The 16,483-nt window shown below is 39.2% G+C and overlaps 1 protein-coding gene across 9 annotated transcripts in view; it reads right to left on the bottom strand.

The window, feature by feature from the left end:
* DMD (dystrophin) overlaps positions 1-16,483 on the bottom strand; it is a 2,273,580-nt gene that overhangs the window by 30,781 nt on the left and 2,226,316 nt on the right. For all 9 annotated transcript variants that reach the window (XM_046672830.1, XM_046672828.1, XM_046672833.1 and 6 more), the window contains 2 exons: positions 2,479-2,722; positions 1,491-1,614 (listed from right to left, as the gene is read on the bottom strand). In XM_046672830.1, coding sequence (XP_046528786.1) covers positions 1,491-1,614; positions 2,479-2,722 — 368 coding nt within the window. The remainder of the gene's footprint in view (positions 1-1,490; positions 1,615-2,478; positions 2,723-16,483) is intronic.

Genomic DNA, 16,483 nt, shown 5'->3' with positions numbered 1-16,483 from the left:
ACAAAATGCCTTATTAGTTTTGACCTTCTTCTAGCATTTATGCCTTGTGAAGTCCAGTTTTCTTAGAACCCAGTTCTAGGCAGAGAACACTAGACCATGTGGGCCATTTCCTCAACAAATTCATCTTCTTCCTAAGCCTTAAAAGTACATTCACTTTCCTCAAGCCTCCATCATTTTCAAAATTACCTGTCTTTTATTTCACTGAAAAGACAGAAATTCTCCAATTTCCCTTCTCTTGGCTGAAAATGCTTTCTCAGAAGTGGCTAATGCATTTACAGTGATCCAATGAACTGTAATTCATTTTCACTTCCAGTGAGTCCTTTTCAGCATTTGACCTCTTTGCCCACCTCTTCCTCGAACCTATCCCTGCCCTCTACACTGTCACTACCCCGTCACCCAAATGGGAAGATGGGAGGCACAGTATCCAAGCACGTTTGTTATATATTTCTCATCTCCTATGCTTCAGCTGTCAATTCTGTGGAGCTCACTCTCAAATCTCTCCAGCCTGGCCTTTTACACCAGTTATAGAACTGTCTTTTAACTTCTTTCCAGATATGACTTAAGACTTGCCAGTTCCTCAAAGGCAACATGTCCACAGTCAAAAGGATCACTATCTTCTTCCAACCAAATCCTCTCCCCTCATTTCCTTTCCTCACAGTTTCTAGTCAGTCCTCAGGTCCTGGGTACTCTATTTTCTTTTTTTTTTTTTTTTTAATTTATTTTTTCTTTTTTTTTTTCTGGGTACTCTATTTTCAAAGAATAGTCTCACAGCCATCTCTTCCCAAGCCATCACTCACACCTCTCAGGCCCAGGCCCTCAGAGCTCGCATAACTAAACCTTTGCAATTGCCTCCAAACTGATCTTTCCATCTATAAAGTTGTACTTTGGGCCAGATACAGCTGCCAGAATACATCTTTTTAGAAATTTCTTTATAGATATGTCTTACGTGGTATGTGATTTTCAATGGCTCCCTGACACTGACCAAAATGAGTCAAACACCTCCACCCAACATTCATGTCACTATAATGTGACACCAACCTTCCTCTGCAGCCTTATTTCCCCCCAACCTCCTGCTTGGACCCTATCTTTCCACTAACTGGACTAGTGGCTCTTTCCCACCCTTGGCCCAAGCGCCTCATCTCTACATTTTCATTTACACCATTCCTTCTCCAACGTAGGCTTGGTTCCTGCTCCATCTTTCAGAACCCTTCACAAACATCAATTCGTCATGAGGCCTTCTCTGGTGTCCAGAATGAATGAAACCTTAATACCACACTGCCTTGTTATGAATGACTGAATGGCGGCCCTTTGAGGGCTAGGACTATGCCAGTCATCTTTGTACCTCTAAGGCATTTACGACAATGCCTCGTCCTTTAGCTGATGATTTGAACCTCTGAGCAAACATCTCACCATTTCCAGACCTTAAGAGATAACTATTAGCTATTAGATAATTAGCTATTTAATCAAGAATAGCTAAGACAGATACTTACCCATGGATTCTGAAGTTTGGCTGCCAACCACACGGAGCAGCATAGGCTGACTGCTGTCTGACCTCTGTAGAGAGGTAGAAGGCGAGGACACCGTTGTGCCATTCACCTTGGCCTCTGCCTGGGGCTAAAGCATCGAAAAGAAAACAATTATTTTTCATAACAAACAAATATTTAAATATAAGAATATTATAGATACTCAGGACTCAGAAATTATGGCTTTTCCTACTTAGAAACCTTCCCAAGATTGTTGAATTTGGGAAATTTTACTATTGATAAGATCCATGTATCTGAATCTGAATAAGATCTTTGTATCTGAATTGTGCTCCCTGATAAGTTTGAAAAACATTCCAGCTACAGTGGAACAAGATATATAAAATCTCATTAGACTAAGTAACTGAAAGATCTAGAAGGTCACATAAGAACGGTTAAACCGTGTGAGACCACAAAAATATAAGGGAGAATTCAAATTTTTGTGAAGTATTAAGTAACAAGATGGAGAGAACATACGTCTCAAAATTAAAAATTCCCAGAAAGCTAGAACCACGTGTAGGTACGCCCTGCTATAATGCAGTATCTTGCTAGGTTTTCAATGGAGGCTTAAAAAATTGTTTTAGGGATGAAAAGAAGAAAAAAAAACTGCAGGTAGGTACACCAGAAAATACTACTAATGCAAAAAAAGAGTTCCATTTCGAGAGGTAAAATTGTCACTTTTAGAGAGCTAGTGGAAATTTTTCCAAGATGACTTTCAAATTGGTCAAAAAGGAAACATTTTTGTAGGAGACAATCTTGAGCAAATACAAAAAGATAGTTTTCCTCCTCTTCTGACATCCGTTGATATCTAGCACTTTACCAGACACATACTAAGTACTCCGCCAATTGATGCTTGTTGCACTTCTAAAAAGGACTTGGAATTCTGTTCTTTGGTTTTGTTAAAGAGGAGAAAATGAATTTTTGTAAAAATCCCATGTTAGAGAGATGGTGGCCTCACTTGCTCCAGCAGCTGCCTTAGCCTATGTAACTGGGACTCCAGCTGCTTGTTGTGGTCTTCCAGGATTTGCATCCTGGCTTCCAGGCGGCCTTTGTGTTGACGCAGTAGCTTGGCCTCAGCAATGAGCTCAGCATCCCGGGGACTCTGGGGAGAGGTGGGCATCATTTCAGGAGGGGACGGCAGTGGGGACAGGCCTTTATGGTCATGCTGCTGCTTTAGACGATCATATTCTGCTTGCAGATTCCTGTTGGCATCAAAGAAGTAAAAAAAAAAAAAAAAAAAAAGAAAAGAAAAAAGAAAGTTGAATATCATCACCAGATTTCATGTAAAATGGCAGAGAGATGCACATGACCACCACCAAACACAATAGCAAGCAAAAGAGAGGCACTTCATGAATGGTTTTTATGATTATGACCTTAGCAATGCTAAGAAAACAAAATAAAATTTGAAGCGTCTGCCCGGTGTGTGAGGGGAGATGCTTTTCAACCTTTTGTTTTATCCTAAAAGCCTTATGAGTGCTGTGTTCAGAGAAGTAAGCAGCAAAGAACTGAATCTTTTCTAAGTGTTTCTTTATAATGTCAGGAAATCACAATTTTTAGACCTCTAGCAACACTTAGGTTTGCTTTAAAAAATCACCAAATATTTTCAAGAGCAATGTATAAGAACATAGGAAGAGTGTACCCGTGAACTCACCACACTGCTTTCATCAATTTAACATTTGCCATATTCAACATTTTTTTGAATAAATAAAATATGACAGTTAAGGCTCAATTCCCCTACCTAACCCCCCTCAATACCATATCAGTTCCTCCTCACCATCGCCCCCAAGGAGATAACGCCATCTTGAATTCCATGTCCCTCATTACCATGAAGGTACCCACCAATAAATATTAGGGTGAACTTAATAAAGATGCTGATAGTTGACTGTTTTTTACCTACAAAGATTCAATCTAATAGCATTATTTTGCACGTTCCGAAGTTTTACATTTAAGAACTTTAAGAAGGTACATACCATTCTAAGAGTTGCTCTTTACCTTCAACACCGTTTGAGATTTAGCCATGTTGATACACAATAGTTCATGATTTTAGCTGCTGTAAGGTATTGTTCTATTGTTTGAATATGCCAACAACATTCTCCTGTCAATGGACGTTTAAGTTGTTTGCAACTTTGCACTAGTACAAACAGTGACGCAGTGAGCTTCCTTCTACCTGTCTCCTTGGATACCTGCTTAAGAGATTCTTTACAGAATAAATCTAGATGTGGAATCGTTGGGTACTAGCAACATCTTCAACATTGCTACGTATCACCATATTGCTCTCCTAAATGGTCTTACACCAGTTTACTCTCCCACCAGTAGTGAACGAGGTTTTCCATTTGGCCACATCTTCATCAGAGACTAAAAGTGTTATTGAACATTTAAGTTTTGGCCGATCTGATGTGTCCACTTTAATTAGCACATCCCTGATTACTGCTGAGATTGAACTTCTTTTGTGTTAATTGGCTTTTCATGTTTCCTTTACCCCTTTCCCCACTGGATTGTCTTCTTCTTATTACTTTAAAGTTTATTTCTTTAAAGTTCTGGATAGATTATTCTTTGTCGATTATGTGCACAGCAAATATTATCTCCTACCCATATCTTAGTGTAGCTTATCTTTAACTCTGTTCATGGCATCTTGTACAAAAATGTTTAATTTCAACATAGTCCTCCATGTTTTCTGCTTTTTATCAGCGTATGATCTCATTTTACTCCCCCCCCCCATAAATAACTTAATAAGCCCACTCCATTCACTGTATAGTCCCTCTTTTCCCCACGGATTTCTATGGTACCTCTACCATAAATACTTCGCGGACTGGAGTCCATAAATACTCAAGTGTGCTTCTGAGCTCTCTGTTCTATTCCATTGGTTTATCTGTATGTCTCTGTGCAGATTCTACTGTGGCTTTAAATAAATTAGTGTCTGATAGGCCCTCTCACTCCCCCTTTGTTCTGGCTTTTCTGACTCCTTTCATCTTCCCTGTGATTTCGGTGTCAAATCTTTACATATTAGGAAAATCCTTGTTGAAATTTTGCGTTTGAATCACATTGACTTTATAGATTAAATCGGGAAGGACTTCACGTTACTAAGCCTTTACACCCAGAAATGTGGTAAAGCTCTTCACTTATTCTAGTCTCATTTTGTGTCCATTAATAATGTTTTGTAATTTACTGTGTTTTTTCCTCTAGCTTTTCAGGTTGAATGCTTAAATCATTTATTTTTATGTTTTTCTCACCAATACATTCAGGCTTCTGGATTTCCTTCTTGCTTTAGAATTGCTGAGACTGCAATTCCAATTGAGGATATTGGATACCCAGTGACTGATTAGAACTCTTGATATCTTTCTTCTAGTTATGATAAATATCAAAATAAGATGACAGATTTCTCTTGTTCACAGATGTTATTTCATCAGGTGAGAGAACTCCCTATGCACGGATGTGGGAGATGTCTATGAGAGAAGACACGAGATGCAAGTGGTGAGTACGCAAGATGAGTTTTCCCATTGTCCAGTTTGAGAAAGATGACCTCATGACCAGGTTTCCCAGTAGGGAGATATTTCCTGTTGTTCCATACCTGGAATGAATGTTGCACGGGGGATGGCATACCTTCCAAAATGCGCAGTTTCCAAATGCCAGATCTCCGAATAAAAGCCAATCTATTCTTTTTTTTTTTTTTAAAGCTCTCCCCTATACCTAATGTTACAAGTTTTCTAGGAATTTGTTTAAAGTCGTGCAGGAAATCAGCACATGATCTTTTTCATCTACAGGAATATAATCTCCTATCTATCTGTCATTAATCTTCAAGGATAGTTGTGTGTACAGTTTGTTTCATAGCAATCTACTTTGACAAAGCAGTAAGAAGAAAAGATTTATCAAAATAAGTTTACCCTCAGCCAGGTTCTGAAGATCTGTCCTCTGGCTGTGCACCAGTGGTACGTAATTGTCCACATTAATTAAGTCTAATTTCTGATCACTTAACTGACAATCAGCCAAATGTTTCTGTGAACTTAAGCAGCATCCAATGGTCACAAGGTTTCATTTGATAACAACAATTATCTTCATATTCACTAAAAGAAATTCACTTTCATTGAAATGTCCCAATTAACACCTTTTTATGTAGATTCTTATTCATGATTCTTCTTTCTACCAGATTGGGTCATCCACGATGTTCCTTTTGAAAACATTCTTAGACATGGACTTTTAGGATAGTACAACAAACAATTACTGTCTTCCCACCTACTTTTCGCAAAGTTACTGACAGGAGACTACTTTTTCTAGAGAGGTCTTCCTTGGTATCTTGATCCTCTGGGTCTAGCTGTCCACAGAGCTCTCCTTTCATGAGTTATTTAGTTACAGGTGCCTTTGTTCAGAAAACATGGTTTGGTATATCCTACACATTACATTTCTGTTTTTATGTTTCCCAGTGAAAAACAGAAAAGGCTGATTTGAATCAGCCAGGGCCTCTCGAAGCTGAGCTGTAAAGAATACCAATTGCTCTATGCAGGCCTTTCTTGCTTTCCCAGATGTTTGAAACTTCTCTCAGGAGACCATTTCCCTTGAAGACTCACATCCTTCTTCAGTTCTGGAAGATTCTCAGCTACTGTAGGTTCAAATATTGCTTCCTTCTTCTGAAACTCCTCCTAGGTATATTCTAGAACCTCGTGGTCAATTCTCCATCCCTCATTTATATTTCCTATCTTTTCCTCTTAGTGCTGTGTATAGCAAAGTCCTCACAATTATCTTTGAATTCCCTTATCTTCTCTGACTGGGTCCAGTCTAGAATTTATCCTGCCTATTGAGTTTAGTAACTTCAATGATGATACTTTTTATTTCCAAACATGTCTTTTTCAGATCTATCTGTTCTTTACCTGTTGCTTAGTTTCTTGTTACGTTAATAAATGGTATTTCCTTACTTATATCTTTGAGCATCCTAAATGTACTTACAAACAAACAATCTTTTGATGGTCAATTTGGAGGAGCTATCGCAAGTCTTTATGTGTTTTGGAATTTTTGAAAGGGATAGGGTGTATGTTTTCTGTTATATTTTGTGTGTGTGTCTTTTCCTTTATACCTTCTGAACTCACCTCTCTGTCAAGTGGTTTTCTGGCTGCTCCCACCTAGGGAGTGGGGCTTCTGGTCTAGAGCTTGATCTTATATTGGCAGTTTACATTGAGCGACCCTACACTGAGTGATACGAATGCAATTATTGCTAATTTCATCACCAGGCGGCATGGTTCAAGGTTGTGCTGCTCTCCTTCCCAAAGGTACTCCTCGCCTCTTCCCAAGGCTCTATGCATTAGGTCCATGGCGGCATATAAGCTGTAGTCCCCTGCAGCACCTGAATTGCTCTTTTTCATTTTCCTTTCAAATCTCAGTGTGTACGTGTCTCTCCAGGTGCGTTTTTGCAGGGCCCTGGTTTAAGATGCTTGGCTCTGGGCCTCCACCTTGGGAGGAGAATTTTGATTCCTGTTACTACAGCAGGAGGTGAAAGCCCACTAACTTAGCCCACACACTGCTCACCAGGCCCTGCTTTTTTTTTTTTCCATTTCTGATCCACTGAGCTATTCATCTTGTTTTAAAGCCCAGGTATGTCTTTTTCACTCTATATATTATCTACCACTGGATAAATGGGAGACGCAGAGGAAGGTGCCTAAGGCCAGAACGAATGTTATCTTAATCAGAAGCCTACCAGGACATGTTGATTTCGTAGATGTATGGGCAAGGTTCCCTCAGCACTCATTCAAACCTAAATTCACCAGGACAGGATTAAATGAGCCAAACAAGTGCCTTTCTCCTAAACAAATACATGACATACGTAACCCTTCTATTAAAGCTCCGTAACAAACTTGATTTTAAGGGTCTAGTTTTTCTTCCTGAAGCTCTGAGGCAGGACAAGCTGTCATGCCAAAGGTTCGAAAAGCCAGAAATAGCTCAAAAGAGGCATCCTGGCCGGAAACCAAGCTCTTTCTTTTTTACCAAGTAAAATTGATGTTCAAGGGGTTGAATGAGAGAGAACTTTTACTAAATGTTTCTAAATAAATGTGGTCATGGTTATAGAGCTGTGTTATGACATGCTTTTGTTAGGAGTTGGGACACGAAGCCATTTAGCCCTTATAAATTAAGTCATTTTCTTATATTTAAAATAACGCTAGATTTTTTGGATGTAGTATTTACAAAGCACATAGGGGGTATCATTCCCATAAAAGACCAATGAGATACTTAGCACAGTTCCATGGTGAGTTGTTTGAAAGCCTAACCATAAGTACACGATTTACTCATTGTAACATTTAGCTGTCGATTGATATTGTTACCAATATATATTTTATTTCTCTTGAAATATACATGTACGTCTCACCCCTAATGATTCTCTAATTATTAGCATGTATTTATGGAGTCATTTCAACACGATGAATACATGTCAGCGATCAGATGACAACTCCACAGAGAATCTATTTACGTTCTTGATTATCGTGTAAATCATATTTCTCTGGTAGCTCCCTAAAGAACATTAATTCAAATTCATTGCACACGGCTTCTGTCACCACAATTTCTTCCTGCAGCCAGTCATCCTAAAAAAATGTCTCCCATCCATTATTAATTTCTTATTCTACCTCGAGCTGAAAAAATTCCTCTGTTCTACAAGTATATAGCTGTATCTGATTAATTTTATGTCATCAGGTGTATAGAGGTGGTTGTTCAGGTACAAATTTACATTACAAAAATTTCCTAATCAACTAATGGATATAAGAGAGGAATCAAATTGGTCTTACCTCTCCCTGCTGAAAACACCTGGCCCCTCTACATATATAACTAGCTACACGCTAGTTATGATAAAGAACGTTACAACAATCTTTGCGTATTTCTAGAGGGCAAGTATTTTCAGTGTAGGTCACCTGCCTACTACGTGTAATTATATAGGCGTATCGTGGTATTTTTGAAGACCTGAAGGTTACTTTCCAGTGATCACTGTCTTCTTAACAGTACTATACATTCCACTGTATACCAAAGCATGAGCACACACTGGGTCTATTTCACAAAGCGTACAACTACAAAGGTCTGCATCTAAAAAGACTAGGCCCAGAGAAATCCAGCTTTACCCTCATACAGTATTAAAAGCAGTCAAATCATATCCACCAATCTGGATTCAGGCAAATGTAGTAAATCATGTAGCACTGTTACAGCAACTATAAATCTAGCAAATTAGCAGTTTCTCCAAAAAAAAAAAAAAAAAGGAAAGACAAATTTTGCAAGCATGAAGTATTTTAAAAACTGGCAACTGCACAGAGCTTTTTCAATTACAATAAAAATATTTAAAGCTATACTGTAAAATTTTATCAAACACAGAGTCAAAAATACCCCTAAAGTAGATGGAAAAAGACATTAATGTGCCTTGGCATTACTAGTGTTAATTAAGGAGAGGCTCACAGGGTGGGAAGTAAAAGTATGAATATTTTAGGTCTGCCTTAAGCAAAATAGTAAAACTGGCAGAACCCCCGCAGGCTCTTGTTTCTAATCCTTTTCTCTTAACACTGTCCCCCTTTCATGCATTCAGAGCTCTTAATTCCAACCCCTTTCCTGCTGAAATTTGCTCAGTCTAAAGGTGTTACATAAGTCATTTAAACCTTACTGAGACTTTATAATAATGTACCATTTCTTCTAGTAATATCTGCATTTTAAAAGAGATGTTGAAGCAGATAAAGAAAAATAGGATAATCTTTTTTGACACATTGCCTTTTTGGTGCCTTTTACCACCCAGGGCTGAGAAGGGAATCAGAACAGGGTCTTAGGACAGAAATTAGAACAGAAAGACCTTGATTCACAACTAGGTTCTGCCCCTTGCTGAGGCTAGGCGACTGACCTAAGCGCTGATCCATCAGGAGGACTAAGGAGCCAGTACGGTCTAAATTGCACATGTACAACCTTCTTAGAACTAAGCCTAGCCCATTCAAAGGGTTCATTATTATTTTTATTTCTTTCTGTCTACATTCCATCCTTTTTAGATTTGGAACCTCAGGTGTGCTGAATTGAAAGTTTCCTACCAAAAGAAAGCAACCTACTAAGACTCCCTTAGCTTGGCAGAAAATACACATACATGGTGCTTAGAAACTGATTCATTATTCAATATTTGCCCTCTTTATATACGCTTCAGTTTGAACCTCCCAGCCATTATTGTAGCTACCCCAGAATTTGGGAATTATTGTATATTTTCTATCATCTGTGCTGTAGAAAGTGTATCACAGCTGAGCATCGGGGCAAAATGAAATCATTGCGCCTAAACCATCAGGATGAGATTTCCTTAGTTTTGACCAATTCTGCTGGGCATGTGACAAAATCATCAAATTATGTGCATAATCAATCACTGCTGTAATAAAATGTTCGAACGAAGTCTACATGGTTAATGTATCTGCCCTTGACACATTGATCTATATCGCGCTCGAGTTCCAAGAGACAGAACCTGACAATATTAATTGGCTTTAGTTTCTTTCTCTTCAATGACTGAGATATTTTTCATAAATTCCTCATCAGGAACTAAGACATTATTGTCTATAGAATGAACGTATTAGTCAAACGTTCAACACAAGAAGAGAAAAATTCATAAAGAAAACCCGTTATACCTGGAAATAAGGCAGACAAACAAAACCCAAGACAAAAATAACAGTGGCCAGTCTTTACCATTCAAAAAGCACACTAGGACTGGAGAGGTTTTAGAAGTGAGAAACTCTAGTCCCCAGAAATAGACCGTTGGGAAAAGTGTGTTTCAATTTTCAGACAAACACAGTAAAATATCAAACTTTCATTGTCTGTGGTCAGCAAAAAGCCATAACTAACAGTGTCTAGGAGAACCGTAATTTTAAGCTTTTTTGTCCCGGCTTGAGTCCCCCATGAGTAGTTAGACTTGGCCTTAAATTCTCCCAGTAAATTCATCTTGATGGCCTATTTTTCACTTCCTGGCATGCACTGCTGTATACTCTTGCCATAGCTGATCCTATGGCCTTCTCTATTACAAGGACAGAAACTACAGAATCATTTCTTTAAAATAAGTCCCAGTACTTGTACATAAATGTTCATGGCAGCAATATCCATAATAGTCAATAACTGGAAACAACCCAAATGTCCATCTGCTGAATGGATTAAAAAAATGTGGTATATCCATATGATGGAATATCATTCAGTAATAAAAAAGAATGAGGTACTAATACAGGCTACAACATAGGTGTCCCTTTCAGATATGCTACATGAGAGAAGCCAGTTATAAAAGACCACATATTGTATGATTCCATTTATATGAAATGTCCAGAATAAGCAAATCCATAGAAACAGAAAGTAGATTTGTGATTGTCTAGGGCTGGGTGGGGTTGGTTTGGGAGAGATAGATGGAGAGTGACTGAAAATGGGTATGGGGTTTCTTTTTTGGGGTGAGGAAACTGTTCTAATATTGATTGTGTGATGATAGTGGCACAACTCTGTGAATATCCTAATTAACCAGTGAATTACACACTTTAAACGGGTGAATTGTACGGGATGTGAATTATATCTCAATGAAACTCTTATTTAAAAAGTTCTAGATTCAAAATTGTATTTCTCATAGCACAGAAGATATTGCTCCAGTGAAGACAATAATTTTCTAATGCTCTCTCCTACTATGGAGGAATCAAGTTTAACCCATGGACATAAAATAAAAATGGTGTGTATAATAAGAATTATCTATGCAGATATTTCTCAATATTTTCAGATGATGAGTTTAAAAGAGAGCCTAATAATGAGCTCAGAAAATGCTCAAGTCTGGGTTAGCCTAAACAACTTAGATGTTTTCAGTCTAATGGAAAATATGACAATCTAAACAGGTATATTAAGAGATCTGGGGAAAGAACAAGAACATAAGAAATGAGAAAAACAAGAAAGACACTGAACATCAGCCCCCAAATCCATCAGAGAACAGGAAAACTCCAAAGGGTATTCATCCATTCATTTAATCAACACATTTCTACCGGCAGCACTACAGAGATAAAGATACACGAGACACCATCTCTTACCCTTCAAGAGCTCACGTTCTAGCATGTGGGATATTGTTTAGTTCCACCATGGTGACAAACCTTACACTAATGCACAAGGCCTGGGAATTATGCTCATTGCTAACGCTAAAAATATACGGTATTTCTACCTTTGAAATAATCAGTTTGATTTACTAGGAAATTATAGGAAAAGGATCATATGGATTTACTTATGACCTATAGCTAGCAGACCAGAGTGGTACCCTAAGGTAACCGAGAATTTGGAGATACAGAAAAAGGTCAACTTTAATTATTAAGATAGTTAGAAAAAAAACGGATGAGTTTAGCCATCTTCAGAAGCCATCCACTTACGTAAGTAATACACACCAGGAAACCATTTCTAACTGGGCATACCCAATTACAATCAAGTACACCCGGAGGTACTTGGTCTTCTTTCCACATATACTCGCTTCCTAGGAGGACTCCACCCTAGGCTTCCACCTCTTCTAAGCCCATGATTCCACCCCCTAACCCATTAACTCCTCAATCTAGACTTCTCTTCTAAACTCTAGACCTGTCTTTTCAACAATCTCTGGATGTCTCCATTAGCCATGGGTTCTGTGAACTAGAAGTCGTTAAGCACTAAGCCACACAAGGTTGATAGATTGATCATTTATCCTCTTTAACATTTCAGTGCCAGAAAAGGAATTAGCTTCCTCAAGTAGCATTACACAGGCCCATATATTAGCTACACATCTTTTAAATTTACACCTTGTTGAGATGAACGCTACGCTTGCATTCCTGTTATAAGATAAAGAGGGAGAAATATCTTCCTATGTGTTGATAATACACTTTTATACCACAATCCGGGAGAGGCCTCAAGTAACCACCGGCCTTTGCACCTAAGCAAAGATTCAAGTGAAAAGAAAGATTCAACAGTAATTGTGATAGAAGCAAAAGTTGCTGTCTTTGGTAGACATCCTTCAAAATTCAATCATTTAACAACAATTAAGAACCCCAGAGATCAAGTTAATTTTGCCAAGTTATTGGTGAAAATTCTTGCTGGTGGTCTGATTGGAAACCCAGGTTACTCTGTGATATTCCATAAAAAGAGTACAAAGAATTTTCTCTGGTCATGGGAGATGACTTAATACCTATCTATCTTTGGATTGTCCAGACTCAATCATTTTGGTCTATGGGTTTATAGGGCTTTATTACTAGAGCCAAAGCAAAAAATACTTTTGTGAGAAGAATCCAGGCCTCATCTGTGGAGACATCTGTGAGAGCCACTTCCTCTGCTGTCCCCAGAAAGACCATCGCTAGGCTTCTCGACAACCACAGTAGACACAATCACCTGTGCTCTCTCTTTGCCCTGTCTTCCAAGTTTAGTACAGACTTGAATTTCTTACCAAAATGTGTTCCACAGAACATTACAATTGGGCTGAGGTCAAGTACGTGTTAAGCAACATTGGGATAAACATAGCTAATCCTGTTTCTTTACTTCTAGACTCCTCGATGCAAAATGCAAATTAATCATGACTTTCCAATACGAGTGTTTCCAAAGCTTATCTGTCCTTGGAGTCCTTTTTTTCAGAGTATCTTAGAGGTATTCTGCAGAACACATTTTGGGCAACAGTGACCTTTACCCATGGAGAATTGTCATCATTTACTTTTCTGGTCTTTAATGTTCCGCTTTCCACAATTATCAAAGGCCACTAGAAGCAGCCACATAAAATTTCTTTCAGTCTTTGTTATAAAAATATTGATAAGGACAGCAGCCAATAGTCACATCAAGTTTAACACTGTTTAAGAGTCCAGGACTGCCTGAGTTTGAATGCGGGCCCCATTCCTTGCTAGCTGTATGATGCGTCCCTCTCACTTTGTGCCACGGAGTCTTTGGGAGACAGCCTCTCCTTTGTAGGGTTGTTGTAAGGATTAAATAGGATCTTACACGTACTCAGAACAGTTCCTCTCCATGGCAAGCACTCAAACGACAGCTATTTGTTTTCATTGTTATTATTATTTAGAGCCAGGAAAACGATGGTGTTTCCTTAAGGAAGTTGCATGCTTCTTTCATCCAACTTTAAGAGACAGACGAATCATCGTGTGTCCTCTTATCCCCGTGGCTGCAGGGAAGCTTGGACCAAATGTGAAGCTCAGTTATATCAACTATGCTTTTCTCTACTATGTTCCCTGATTTACTATGTATACTGTGGGAATCTTATTGCTTTGCTTTTTTTTTCAAATCCTTTTTGGAACGTGAATACATAAAATCAATCTAGGAAATTTCCACTCAAATCTCCTTGGGCAAACAGAACTCAGTATGGTCAATACATAGTTCTTCTCTAGCCATTGACCTTTGCCAGTCGGTAGCTTTTCCTGCGTGGACTATGTTGTTTTGTTTGTTTTTAATGATCATTCCCCTCTCTCCCATCTCTGTTGGCCTTCCCATTTCTCTATCCCTTCTTCACTTGCCTAAGACATTCTTAGTTTAGACCCTGGCCATCTTTCAACACCTGTTCCTGTCCTTCTACCAATCACCATGACTCTAGCTCCCTGTGTACAATTATTTTCTTCAATCTTTCCCTCCTCAAAAAAACCTTCACCGTTCAACTGCTTATAGGGTAAAATCCAAACTACTTAGTAAGACACGTAAAGTCCTTTAAACAGTGGCCTCCACCCATTACTCTGCTATCCTCTTATTCTCTGCATTCTGTGCTATGGCCACACATTACCCATTGCCCCGTCAAGTCTGGAAAGCTCATCCTTTCCCCTTCTCTCAGCCTAGAACACTCTTCTTCAGTCTCTATCTTCAACTCCCTTTGCAAAGGTCTCTAATCCCTCAGACAGAATTAATCACTCACCTCTATGCCCCCAGAGCACTTGTAACACTGAGTTATAATTAGTTGTTTATATTTTAATGCCTTTTATTAAATTTTGAGCTCCATGAGGATAAGAACCAAGGCTTATTCATTTCTGTGGTCCTGGCAGTTTGAAAAACACATTAAGCATTCACTAACTATCTACTGAATTGAATGGCATTATATCCTCAGGCCTGGAAGGCAACTAAAGAAAGTTATGAGGACACTTAGTTCTCCTGGAGCAGGATGGTCTGGTAAGGAAAGCCAAGCAAGAGGAGGATACGGGTCTTCATGGAGGATCGAAAAAGCGAAAATGGATTGTAAGAACTACAGCTCTGATCCAGCCTGTTCCAGGGGAATGGCAGCTGTACTTGTAAGTCACGAGTATTCTTATCACCGGAGGGGTACACTTCAGTTCTTCTGTAGTATGAAACAGTCCTCACGACTATCCAATTCCCTATGCTAAGAGTCGAAGCTCACCAGACAACAATTTGAGTTTTATTCTGATTTCCAAGAGATCTGATTCGAAGACAGAGGACCTTGAAATGGAGCTACAACTCCAGTCTCGAAAAAAACGTATATTCCCCATTTAAATAGATTTAGTATTTGTGCTTAAACCCCATGCTGTTCCTCAAAAAGGTTTAAGATAACATTAACGCATTCGATATGACAAGACAGTTGAAAAGAGAGAGAGAATTAGGATAAAGGGAGAAACGAATTGTCCTTCTGGGTTATCCACCCACTTCCATGAATTGGATAGGATGAGTTGGTCCCTTCAGGCTTTGATGAACTCTGGATAAACTGAAGGAAATGTGGTTATTGGACTGAGTAGTTAGAAACTGAGCCTCTGAATCATGGTGACCCCACCCCAGGTGCCTGTTCTCCCTGCCTGAGTAGAGCTGAGGTGGTTGACTCTTGCACAGCTTATTAAATGCAAGGTGTATGCCCTTTAGCTTCTCTTCATATGGCAGCTTCTCTTGCCATAAAAGATCGTGGCTGTCTGATTTATGTGGGAAAACTAGCTCCCTTTGTCTAAAAAGGCTCTGCAGCCCTTTGTCTTGGGGACTCATGTTGCCAAGTGACATGAAGGCCTAGTTTCACTAAATTTCTCAGATACTACTCTTTCCGCCCAATCCAACTTGAAAAATGTATAACCAGCTATGAGAATCAGTCTCTGCTAATTACCAGTGATGTCTACTGGACATTTAACATTCACTCCATTCTCCTCCCCGCCCCCATTTCTTACCCTAAGTTCCTCACCTACCACATTATCTTCAGAGTTGGCCCTTCTCCCATTCAAGGCCATGCCTCCTCCTGTGCTCTTGTGCCCCTCTACCTCCTACTTCCTCTGGGAAAATGCTCCTATCATTCCCAAGCTCTCCTCCCCTCTCCTTCTGGCATATTCCTCCAGCATGTGAAAAATAATTAGGGATCTTTAAGTAAAAAGAAAAGACCAGAGTGGACACTACACAAATCACAGCATGGTGTGAAATAATCCCAACCACCAGAAATATATTTGCAAATATTTACATATTTAGAGAATATCTTTGAAAGAGTACACAAGAAACCAATAAAGGTGGGAGTCTCCAGAGCTGGGGACACCAGAGCCAGCGGACAGTTAGAGAAAGACTCGCTTTTTCTCAATATGCCTTTGTGAACCCTTTGGAGTTTGTACAGTCATGTGCCGTATAACGACGTTTCAGTCAATGACGGATCAGTACCATATAGCCTACGTGCGTAGTAGGCTCTACCATTTAGGTGTGTGTGGGTCCACTTTGATGTTCGCACAGTAAAACTGCCTAATGATGCATTTCTCAGAACGTGTCCCCATCATTATGCGACACATGACTGTAATGTGTATGTATTACCTATTAAAAAAAATAAAAGTAATTACGTAAACATTTTCATGTTCACATCTGCTAGAGTTCCACCAAGCCCAGTGTTTTCCCTTCTGCCACACACTCCCTGGGTAGATAAATTCACTCTCACAGTTTCAACTACCACCTGTGAGCCGGTGACTCACACATCTAATATCTCCGGCGCACACCTCTCCTACAAGTTTCAAAGTTCCATTTCTCACTGTTGGACATTCACATGTGAGTGTGTCACCAAGATC

This window comes from Equus quagga, chromosome 10, assembly GCF_021613505.1.
Source record: "Equus quagga isolate Etosha38 chromosome 10, UCLA_HA_Equagga_1.0, whole genome shotgun sequence".
NCBI classification, from domain to species: domain Eukaryota; kingdom Metazoa; phylum Chordata; class Mammalia; order Perissodactyla; family Equidae; genus Equus; species Equus quagga.
This window is presented reverse-complemented; position numbering and strand designations above follow the sequence as displayed.